Source organism: Suricata suricatta, chromosome 14 (genome assembly GCF_006229205.1).
Source record: "Suricata suricatta isolate VVHF042 chromosome 14, meerkat_22Aug2017_6uvM2_HiC, whole genome shotgun sequence".
NCBI lineage: Eukaryota > Metazoa > Chordata > Mammalia > Carnivora > Herpestidae > Suricata > Suricata suricatta.
The window spans coordinates 7377913-7390054 of NC_043713.1; the positions used below are offsets into that span (position 1 = coordinate 7377913).

Sequence of the window (12142 nt, forward strand, 5' to 3'; positions counted from 1 at the left end):
CAGACTGTGTCCTCTGCTGTGTGACACGGTCTCAGTGATGATTGTTGCCTCACAGACTGTGTCCTGTGCTTTGTGATACGGTCTCAGTCAGGACTGTTGTCCTCACAGACTGTGTCCTGTGCTGTGTGACACGGTCTCAGTCAGGACTGTTGTCCTCACAGACTGTGTCCTGTGCTATGTGACATGGTCTCAGTGATGATTGTTGTCCTCACAGACTGTGTCCTGTGCTGTGTGACAGGGTCTCAGTCAGGACTGTTGTCCTCACAGACTGTGTCCTGTGCTTTGTGACACGGTCTCAGTGATGGTTGTCCTCACAGACTGTGTCCTGTGCTGTGTGACATGGTCTCAGTCAGGACTGTTGTCCTCACAGACTGTGTCCTGTGCTATGTGACATGGTCTCAGTCAGGACTGTTGTCCTCACAGACTGTGTCCTGTGCTTTGTGACAGGGTCTCAGTCAGGACTGTTATCTCACAGGCTGTAAAAGTTATTCGGATGTTTGTTGACAGGATATTTTTTGGCATTTCTTAGAGCTAGTTGTAGGTGAATACCATTTTTAGAAAAATAAATTTTCGATGTTTTCCTCTTATCTGCATCTAATATTATATAAAATAAGGTATTTAATATGTGATCATTTATGAGTGATTTATTTAGACTGAAATTTGTCCGGATTTCTTTTTTAGATGACTTTACGTGCTTGGCTTACGTTTATTCACTGTAGTTTCTGTTGATATTGTAATGTCACCCTTGAAGTAGGGAGAGATGATTAAAGTCTTAAGTTGAAAGTGGGATTTTAAAAACTGTATATAAGTTCCATCAATCATTTTCTTCAAATTTATATTCTCGTTACTAACAGAAACTGAAAATAAAAATAACTTTGGTTTATTTCTGTTATTAAATTTTTTAACTAAAAACCCTAGTTTATTTTATTATTTAAAAAAAAAACAAAAAACCTTGGGTCCAGGGGTGCTTGGGTGGCTCAGTCAGATAAGTGTCCAGTTCTTGATCTCAGCTCAGGTCATGATCTCATGGTTCATGGGTTCAAACCCTGCGTCAGGCTCTGTGCTGTCAGTGTGAAGCCTGCTTGGGATTCTCTCTTTTCCCTCTCTCTCTGTCCCTCCCTCACTTGCTCTCTCAGAATACATCAACTTAAAAAAAAAACCAGCCTCGGTTTTTGCTTTGACTCTATCATCGCAGCCTGAGGTACCCTCAGTATGCAAGTACTCGGGTGTGTGGGGTCTGAGTTCGAGGCAGGGGTGATGCCTAAGAGCTGTTGGCATTCACCTGTCATGCCTGCCGTGCAGATGCACTGACCTGGGGCTCATCCGGTGTGCGAAGGTCACGCCATCTCACAGAAAATAATTGGTGGTAAGAAAAAGGATGATCTGACCTCTCCAGATAAGATATTTTTCCCATAGAAGGTGCCAAATACATCAGTTTGAGCTTTTCAGTTCTAGGAGGCCACACGGTCTGCTCTTCTGTAAACCTGTAGGTGGAATTGTGTTTGCCTTCTACACAACTCGTTATGTTTAATGTTTTAAGAAAATAGTGTACTCCGGGCTCCTGGGTGGCTCTGTCATTCAGTTGAGCATCCAGCTCTTGATTTTGGCTCAGGTCGTGATCTCATGGTTCACGGGTGAGAGCCCCACATCAGGCTCCGGGGCTCCGGGCTGCCAGTGCAAGGCCTGCTTGGGATTGTCTCTCTCTCTCTCTCTCTGCTCCTCTCCCACTCCCACTGCGTGCACACGCTCATTCACTCCTTTTCTCCCTCAAAATACATAAATAAACTTAAAAACTTCCTGTATTCTGAAGCACAGTGTCTACATACTGCCTGACACGGTTCTCTTGTGAAATGGGGAGGTAGAGAAGACTCTTAGTATTTCTGCTGATTTTTTAGTAGGAAATTCGTAGGCACTATTAAAATTTGTGTGTGCCATTTGAAACTTGTAAAAAAAAAAAACCCTCTTATTAAGATTCAAGTAGGACAGAATATCTCAAGACCATGGTGAATTATGCAAAAGTTAAAGAAAGGAGTGTGGTTCAGGCTTTTAACATATGGGTGATAAAAGAGACTAGGCCTTATCCAGACCTTAAGATCCTAAATGGGCTTCAAATCAAAACTCTGCTCCTTTGAGTTACTGATTTACATAAATTCCAGCAGGTCCTAAACGCAGTAGAAGGTGCCATTCAGAAAACTTACAACTCTCAAAATATGAAATATTTTCCAGTGATATTAACTAGCATAGTTTTGGTATAAACCTTCTCACTTCAGGATATTTTGTGCACATGCTGGTTCTGTGTCACGTCCCCCGTGGTAACACTGATGCGTGAGCCTTAGAATAAAGTCCTTCTCTCTGCTGCTCCACAGGTGGCATCCTCGTCGGGAAGTGAACCTCCGCCGTTCGGGCCTTCAGCTGTGCCTCTCCCTGAGGCCTCACACGACCAGTTTGTGGCTCAAGGTACCCTTTTAGGAAGACATTCTATTTTCAGAAAGAAAAATGACAAGTTGGTCCAGATATCTGGAAAGCAAAGGTCTATACAAGAACAAAATTAGGGGCGCTTGGGTGGCTCAGTCAGTTAAGCATCCGACTCCGGCTCAGGTCATGATCTCGTGACCCGTGAGTTGGAGCCCCTCGTCGGGCTGGAGCCTGGAGCTGCTTCAGATCCTGTATCTCCCCCTCTCTCTGCCCCTCCCCTGCTCATGCTCTGCCTCTCTCTTTTAAAAAATGAATAAACATTTAAAAAAATAAAAATTTAAATAAAAGAACAAAATTAATGTCACAGAACACAATGTCTAGATAAGAACAAAATGAAATGGCTCAGAACATGGAAGAATAAATTAGAATAAATAGATCAGAAATCAAAAAAACAAATACTCTTAACTAATAAGTGAAATTTAGTCATCAAATAAATCGTCTGATTGCCATATGGTTCCTTATTAGTTAGGCATAGATATATCGGGGTTGAATTTGGAAATTCATAAATAGTAGTTAACTTCATTTTTCTCCCTCTTTAGGGAAAACACTTCAGTTCACCCCAGTAGTCCACTTGAAAGTGGAGAGAATCTGGCCATCAGTATTTTCAAAGGGTTTTTATTAAAAAATGTGTTCCCTGACTTTCTAAACAATGTCCCATTTTGTTTTTTAGTAATGTATGTTAATAATATTAAAAAATATTTAGTTGTAGAAAGTACCCATCTGATCTTAATAAAAGGAGCAAACTCACATTGTTTAAATTGTTAAGAACTCAGAGCGTGAAATGAAATTTGAAAATAATTCAAATAATCATACACTCACCCATTTAATAAGTGTAGAATGTATTGGTCTTTAGTATATGCACAGAGCTGTGCAAGCATCACTGCAATCAATTTTAGGACATTTTCTGACCTCAGAAAGAAAACTTTCCATTGGCAGTCACTCCTCACCTGCTTTCCGTTTTTTTCCCCGCCTAGCCCATCACTAATCTACTTTCCTTCCTTATAGATTTGTCTGTTTGGGAAATTTCATAAAAATGGAACCACACAATATGTGCTTTCTGTGACTGTTTTTTTTTGCCTCGATCATACTTTCAGAGTTGACTCAGCACCAGTACCTGTGTGCTAGTACTTACTTTCTTTTTATTGCTAACAATATTCATGATATGGATATATCACATTTACCCATTCATCAGCTGATGAACATTTGGATTTTTCTACTTTTGGGCTATTTTGAGTAAATCTGCTGCGAACATCCATGTGTAGGTTTTGGTGTGGACATACAGTATGTGGAGTTTTTCTGTTTTGGTTTTTGTTGCATTATTCTTGATTTGGATTTATCTTATTTTCAAAGTCTGTGCTTCGAATGTATATTCATGCACAGCTTCACTGGTTCAGCCAATCACGTAAGTGTGCATATTTGACAAAGAAAACTTTCTAATCCTTTTTGTTGACTCTGCCAGTGAACAGAGCTGCGAAGCATTGAATGTATATTGTCAAGGAGCCGTAGGACGAGAGCAGCTCTTTGTTGGTCGGTATCTTCCTGCACTCCATCTCTTTAAAGTAGTATTAAGATAAAGATAAAATGGGATTTTTTTTGTTCTTTTGTTTTCCGTTTTTAGTGAAAATGCGCCTCCGTCCCCTTAGCAGGACCGGGCAGCAGGACCGCCAGGGAGGCTGCTGAGCCCTGTTATTTGCTGTCTGGCTGCCGCCTAGTTACCCAAGGAACGAACATGCCCCCACGTGATTTGGGAAGGGATGAAAGGAATTTTCTGTACACAGACGTTAGGGCCACTGCAGACATGTGACTTTTCACTTTTAAATTCAGTTTCTAACTTAAAAACAAATATCATCTTATATAAAAAAAACTTAACATGGTCTCTTATCATGAGTGAGTATAAATTTGATAAACAGAGGTGAAAGGAATCATTAAAAATGTTAGTGTATTTGAGTACTCTTAATATAGGTAAGTAGGATAATTTTCTCTAGATAAAATAGAAAAGTTTTATTTAAATACATTGGATGAGTTTTAATTTCTGACCAGCTCTGCCTTTCCCTTTTATTGGTATTCTTTTCTTCTGTAGACTTGACCTACAAAAGCTGAAAACATGTAATACCTATCTTGTGAATATTTAAATTTTTCCCTTAAAACCAATTGAACAGTTTCTGTGGAATTACCTACATCTAATTTTCCCAATTTTATTTCGTTTAAAGTGTCAAATCTTTCTTTATGTTCCATCGTCCCAAAGTTCTGTAGTCCTAATTGCACCCCGAAGGAAGTAGGGAATTAAACAGGAAAATGAGACTTCACAGTGGAGAAGCCTGGTAGACACCAGTTGATCAAAATGGTGCCACTTAACCCACCAATAACGGCACAGAGGGAAGTCTTGTTTTCCTGATAGGACGCGCTGAAGGTCTACTCATGAGGAGCCATCAAACATCAGACATGCTGCAGAGTCACTGGCCTGTGCTCCTCGCATAATGTCAGAGCCCTGAAAGACAGAGCAAGTCAGGGAATCTTCCAGTTTAGAACCCAAAGAGATGCGACAGCTAAATGCGAAGTGTGATCTTGACTCGGATCCAAACAAGAACTCTTGAGCTGTAAAGGACATTAGTGAAACCATACGCAGAATTGGAGAAGGTCTGTAGATTAGAGAATGTCACTGCATCAGTGTTGGTTTCCTGGTTAACTGTACTGTGGTCATAAAAGACAAAGTCTCTGTTTAGGAAATGAATTGAGGGCTGAGAGGGCATGTGCAACTTACCAATAGTTCATAATAAGACAGGTATGTAGGTAGATAAAATGTGGTTAAATACTACTATGTGGGGATCCGGGTGAAGGTATATGGGAATTCTTTGCACTCTTGTATTTTCTGTAAGTCTGCATTCATTCAAAATACAATGTTTTTTTACAAAAGAAGTAAGACACGAGGGTCATGAGGGAAGGTCTTGATGCAGGTTAGCAAAGATAGCTTTCTTGTTAACAGTCCCTTGCTGAGTTTTTGGGAAAGGTCCAGTCTCATATCTGCAGTTCTGAAGTCCAGAATCTCTGAACACTTACGTGTTCTCAAAACTCACTTGGTATAAAACTTGCCCATACCTGAGAACAGTTGCTGCAAATCCTGACAGTGCTGGTTTGAGGTTGCATTTGCTCCTTCCTCCATCCTGCTTGCTGTGATTAGACAAGTGTTACACTTGTCACTTCATTATGGGGCATGGCCCAAGATCCCACTGGAGGTGGTGGTTCGCGTATGGTACATGCAGCTGACAGTTTTTCTAAAATCTAAAATGTTTTGAATTCTGAAGCAATTCTGGCCCCTCAACTTTTATGAAAAGGGTCATGGACCATCTATTTGTTCCTCAGGGTCTGAGTGCTTTAGGGTCGAGGGCACAAAACCAGGCTCTGCCCATCTGGTCTTGGCTCCTACACTGTCACCTAATGCAGACCCACACACACCGTGTGTACATGTGTGCACACGCACCATGCGTACATGTGTGTACATGCCGTGTGCATATGAATGCACACGGTATGCACACACCTGTGAGTACATGTGCGCACACACCCCATTTATACAAGTATGCACACTGCATGTACACACCACGCATACATGTATGTGCACACCCCATTTATACATGTGTGGACATGCACACACTGTATACATGTGTGTACGTACATGCACACTGCACACACAGTGTGTGCATGTATGCACACACAGTGTGTGCATGTATGCACACACAGTGTGTGCATGTATGCACAGTGTGTGTATACTCTGTGCACATGTGCGCACATTGCATGTACACAGTGTGTACATGTGCCCACACGCACACCGTGTGTACATGCTTTATGTACATGCACGCACAGTAGATTTACACACCGTACGTACATGTGTGCACACGGTGTACATGCAGTGTGCACACATATCTTGTGTACGTGTATGTACACACAGACAGTGGAGGGTTGGAGATCTGTTTCCTTGACCCCAGAGTTGAGAGGAGTCGGGCCCTCGGGGACCTCCCCAGCCGCCGCTGTGGCACTCAGAGACTTCCCTCCGATGATCAGAGCTTGTGAATATTGTACATAAACAGAGTACACAGAATAGCGCTAATTTTTATGCTTGTTTTCAGCACTAGGTCCGCACGAAACCACGGCAGCCCGGCCCCCTCGTGACGCCTCCCCGCCTGCCCCCCTGCCCAGGCAGTGCATGGTCACGCCGCCCCTGCTCTCGGCAGTGTGCGGCCTGCTGGACGGCCTGCTGGCCACGTCGCCGGAACACACCGCGCGCGCTCTGCGGCGAGCGCGGCTCGTGGAGCTGCTCTGCAGGTGAGCGGTGGCCCCGGGCCCGGCGCCCGCTCCGCGCGCTTGGTGGAGGACTCCCTGGTGCGGGGGAATTATCTTCGTCTGCTTTCGGGCTGCGGGTTTTTGCTTTTGCCAGAATTGTCCTGACGGTTTCAATTTACAGCTAACTAAAGTACTCGTTCGTGTGGGCTAGTAAGTGCACCGTCACTCGCTCCCACCGTCCTGATCTTTTCTAGAATTCAGCGGCTCCAGACTGCACCTGCCCTGCATCAGGCTCAGGAACTGCGGTGCGGCCCCTCGGTCGTTCTGCACGAAGTGAAGGGCTCGGGGACTCTTCTCTGTAGGGCTGTGTCACAGCAGTGGCCACGGGCTCAAAACCATTGAATTCATTTGGAATTTTTTCATTATTGGGGATTAAACTCCTTATTAGATAGTACTCTGATAAAATTTAGAAAATCACGATCTCATCCTTTCGTTTGCTAATGTAAACGAGCTTCTTTCTGGCAGGACCTTTGGGTTGTCGTATTGGTGAGAGAGGCTGCGACACTGAGTCAGTCCCACTCAAGGTCTGATTACAGGCCATTCGTTCCCTCGTGTTGCAGTCTTGGGGGCATTGTTTAACCTCTGTGGTGTCATTAATAACGTCTGTTATTGGGGTTAGTGTGAGGATTAAGTGCTGATGCCCAGGATGCTCTCTCTATAGTAACTGTTCCTTCGCTTTCTTCCCGCATCCGGATAATTATAGCCCGCGTACCTGCCTCCTGTTGACCTCTTCGTCATTGGCGTTGCTCCGCTTGAGAACTGTCTGAAATACCTTCCTCCTCTTTGCCAAATTGCAGTGTTTTCTTTTTCTTTTTGGGATATTGAGAAAACTCCAGAAGGAAAAAGGTGTCCCTTGTCTCGCTTGTCGTTTCTCATTTACCGTTCATGCTAAGCTGTGACGTGTGCGTTCGTCACCTTTGTCATCATCCTTCCACTATGAGACCCGGAACCTGCTGGTCCATTGACTTTCCTTCCTGGATGTTTCCTGCCTCCAGGATGATCTAAACGGAGCTGGAGGAATACTCCTGCTTCTCAAGAAGAGTCTGTTGTGAAATTGAGGCCACAGAGCTCTTAAAGGGTCTTTTATGGCAAAGGCTTAATCATACTCCATCCCTGTTCTTTATTCCGGACCTAAAAAATTTTTCCCGTTTTGCATTATTTTGTGTTTTTGTGTGTAAATCAGAACTTCTGTCCTAGCAGGTATTTTTTCTATTTTAAACGGGAAATTAACCACCAAGTTCTTTCTCTTATCTACTTTCCTTCTAAAAGGGCTTCTTTATATTTTATTCCACTTTTCATTAGACAATTTTTCTTCAGAATTCTGTTTCCCATGTTTATTTATAAGATCTATTTCTGTGTTCTAAAATAATTATGAGATACCTTTTTATATACATTTATTATCTTTTGAAAATCTGTTCTTGTTTTTTGTTTTTACTTTTCTTTTTATTTGCGTAGACACACAATGTTATGTCTGCTTCAGGTGCACATCGTCACTATTTGACAAGTTTACGCATTGTGCTGTGTTCAGCACAAGCATAGCTCCCATCTGTCCTGTTCCATCGCTGCCATAGTGTCATTCACTGTGTCCCCTCTGCCGGGCCTCTTGTTCCCGGGACTTACTCATTCCGTAACCGGGGCCTGTGCCTCCCTGTCCCTGTCGCCCATTTAGCCCCCCCCCCCCCCCCCCCCCCCCCCCCCCCCCCCCCCCCCGCCACCCACCTTCCCTCTGGTGGCCTTCAGTCCTGGGTAAAAATCCTTCCTCTTGAATTTTATTCAAGGTTATATTCAAACTTCAAACACTGATTTATTAGTTTTTAACATGCGGCACACTACTCACCTTGTCTGGCCTTCACAGTGTCGCAGATGCCGCCCTCCTGGAGAGATGTGTCCAGGAGCTCAAGGCCCCACTGCCTCTGTCCCCTCCCGCCGAGCACACGCACGCCCAGGTAGGTCTCCCGTCTCCCTCTCGCCTCATGGCTGCTTGTGCGCTTGCGTGCCAGAAACGGAAAGTCTGCTAAGGGTATGCTGACTGTAGAGAGGGACGAAGGTCCCCGGATGTACGTGGTGTGATGGGGGTACTGAGATTGGTGGTGTGACATTTTAGTCTGAAACGTCTTTGGGTGGGAGAGTAGGGAAGTGGGGTTTACAGATTTAGATTCTCTTCCTAATTCCATTACCGGCCAGCTGTCGATGTTTATTCACAGATCTGGAGATCGTTGAGCACCATATGAAAAAAGAAGGCATTGTATAAAAACAACCTTCCCATTCTGTGGCTTTAGGTTAGCTCTATCCTTTGCCCCTAAATTGAAGATGTTAAAATAGTGACTAAAATCTGTGTATTTTCAAAACCTAACCTCATAAAAATAGATTTATTTTTGTTTCTTTACAGATGTCTGCTGTTTTTAAGTTCTTGATTGTAGCTAGAGTCTGTATGTAAAATATCATGTATTTTATACACGTAACAATTCTTTGTGTAGTTGTTGCTAATAGAAATGTTACCTTAAGTTGCAGTTTAAGAAGGGCTGTGAGGTTTGCCTTGTGGTGTTGTCTTTGGGGTTTCGACCATGCCAGACTCCCTTTTGTAACACATCGTCTTCAAAACACTTGTCCCACTGCGGCCTGAGCCTTTGGGTACAGCCCTCTCCTCCATTTCCCTGTCCGTCCGTCCGGTCTGTATTGAGGGCCTCCTACGGACCAGGATCCTGCCCGCACAAGTAGAGTAACGATCCCCGCTCTCAAGTTGGGGCAGCAGGTCGTGAGCAGATCCACGTGCACATCTGAGAACAGCTAAGGCGGGGCAGGAAGTGCTCTCACAGCCAGGAGGGCCGGGCTTCTCCCCTGAGGGTGGTCAGGGAGCTTTCAGTCAGTGACATGTAGCCTGAGGCAAGTGAGGACACCGAACCGGGGTCTCTTGGGGCTAGCCAGCAAACAGCGAGGAGGCCAGAGCTTGGAGCGTGGCGGGGGCCTGCGGGGGCGGTGCGGCCAGGGGCTGCGGTGCGCCCCGTGGAGTCAGGGCGCCAGTTGTGCGCCTGTGCCATGGGAGGTGCTCGTGCAGTGCCCGTGTCAGCCCCATGCTTCTTGGCTGGATTCCGCCTTCATTCCAGAAACATTCTGGAACCTCCTCCCTGCCAGATTGTGTTCTCGGTGCCAGAGACAGATGTGTGAACAAAGCAAACACATATGAATTCTGTCCCCGGCGCAGAAGACAGTGAACAGTAAATAAAATGTGAACTGTTTTTTCAGCTGGTGACAACTGGTATGGGGCAGGGGTGGCGCCTGGGTGGCTCAATCGGTCGAGCATCTGCCTCTTGATTTCAGCTCAAGTCATGATCCCAGGGTGCTGGGATTGGGCCCTGCATCTGGCTCTGCTCCAGTGTGGGGCCTGCTTGGGATTTTCTCTCTCTCTCTCTTCCTCCTCCTCCTGTCTCCCTGTCCCTTTCCTTCCCCTTTCCCTGTCTCTTTTCCTCTCTCCCTCTCCCCCTTCCCCCTGCTTGCCTGCTCTTTCTCTCTAGCACTCTCTCTTTCTCTTTGAAACAAAACAACCCCCCCCCCCCACAAATGGCATGGGCAAGGGAGTGCGAGGAAAGGGAGTGCGGCAGCAGGGAGGGTGCTGTTGGGCCCGGTGGTCAGAAGCGGCCTCCCGGGGTGAGATCTGAGATCTGAGATCTGAGCTGAGGGCCCAGGCGCTGAGGAAGCGGCCGGTGTGTGGGCTCCTAGCAGGCCTCAGCCATTCCGTGGTCCTCGGTCTCATGTGTCTCGTTGGCTCGCCCCTTCCGTGGCGTATCTGTTTACGGTGACACTTCATTCGTCGGATGTCAGAGTTGTTATAACTGCAATCAGTAGTGACAAAGGCATCACAGCAGACTTCAGAGCAATAAGGAAATGAAACGTTACAAACTTGCATTGTACCTGGTAGGAGGTGTGTTGAAGAATATTTTGTAATCTTTCTTTCTTTATGTAATCGTAGGCTTTATGGCTTTGGAATGCCCCTTCCCACTTCCAGAATATTGATTCCACAGCTTAGCTACTTAAAAACTATAAAGGCTTTCTTTCTTTAAACGGAGTTTGGAATTTGGCTTTGAAAATACTGCTTTGTTGGTATAATAATACTTGACAGTGTTAATGTGGTCATTAATGGTATGTTTATAATATGAGAAAACAATGCTGTCTGCTCTGTATTCAGTTTAGATCTTTAAAAATCATGATTAATGTTTTATTAGTTTTTTATTAACTTGGGTTACAAAGACAGTGACTTACAACGCATAGAAACAGAAATATCTCTGAGCTAGGCTTTTCATATGACGTGCTTTGTTTTACTTTCTCTCTGCGTTCACACAGGTGTCCTTTCTCCTGGAGTACGTGTCCTCTCTGTCCAGGCTCCTGCAGTCGTGCTCACTGGTGGACCCCGGCCTGGTGACACCGGATGAGCTTCTGAGGCCCCTCGTCACAAACATCGTCAGGGTCCTCACCATATGCATCAAAGATGTGTTAGGTGAGCTTTATTTTGTTTAAGTTTAGGATGGAAGTAAAAAATATGGAGGGAAAAAAACCTTACTTTGCTCCAGATACTCATGTCAAGCTTAAATTTTATGTTGTGCTTTGCCAATGTTTTGGAAGGCTTTGTTTTTATGTGTTTTATAGTTTGGATGTGTTAAGTGTTTCCAGGAGGCCATTTGAGGCAAGCGTGTCCCCTGTGCTGTTGGTTTAAACGAGGGCAAAGTCTTTATGTAATGTTAGCAAGTGAGTTTTAGATATTAATTATTCCTACAAGCTATGGATACAGCCAAATGACCTACTTATAACTTATTTGTATAATATTAAAATTTTGATAAGATCATAAATTACTGAAAAATACACTCAGGTGAAAAGTTGAATATAGTAGTTGATAGAAGAAGAAATTAAAATAGTATAGGACTTTATCAGAAATAAAATATGGTAATTACTTAAAAGATCTTATAATGAAGTCATCGATAATTTGACTACTGCCAAATGGCTCTTCACCTAACAATTCATTCTTATTTAGTTTTTTGAATTTTATGGGTTTGTTTGGTTTTAGGTAAGTGGAATGTTTTATGATGCCAGCAAATCTAGTCCTCAGTGTCCAATTAGTGTTAAATATCCCAGTGCCAGAGGAATAATGATTCCTTGCTTGGAAGTTTTACAAGTGACAGAGGTGTCCTAACTAAGCAAATCCGGGTAGACTGTGCCTTCTGTACGAGGTGACATCGCCGTCAAGAAGCGAAAGGGCGGGGGCAAAATCCTAATTACAATGGTTTGGGGCCCTTCAGAGCTCAGTTAGTTCTGCCCAATAAAGTCATATTTCTTAGTATTT

The 12142-nt window shown here is 44.2% G+C and overlaps 1 protein-coding gene across 7 annotated transcripts in view; it reads left to right on the forward strand.

Moving 5' to 3' along the window:
- RTTN (rotatin) overlaps positions 1-12142 on the forward strand; it is a 146723-nt gene that overhangs the window by 104904 nt on the left and 29677 nt on the right. For all 7 annotated transcript variants that reach the window (XM_029921776.1, XM_029921777.1, XM_029921773.1 and 4 more), the window contains 4 exons: positions 2367-2457; positions 6597-6792; positions 8666-8756; positions 11149-11302. In XM_029921776.1, coding sequence (XP_029777636.1) covers positions 2367-2457; positions 6597-6792; positions 8666-8756; positions 11149-11302 — 532 coding nt within the window. The remainder of the gene's footprint in view (positions 1-2366; positions 2458-6596; positions 6793-8665; positions 8757-11148; positions 11303-12142) is intronic.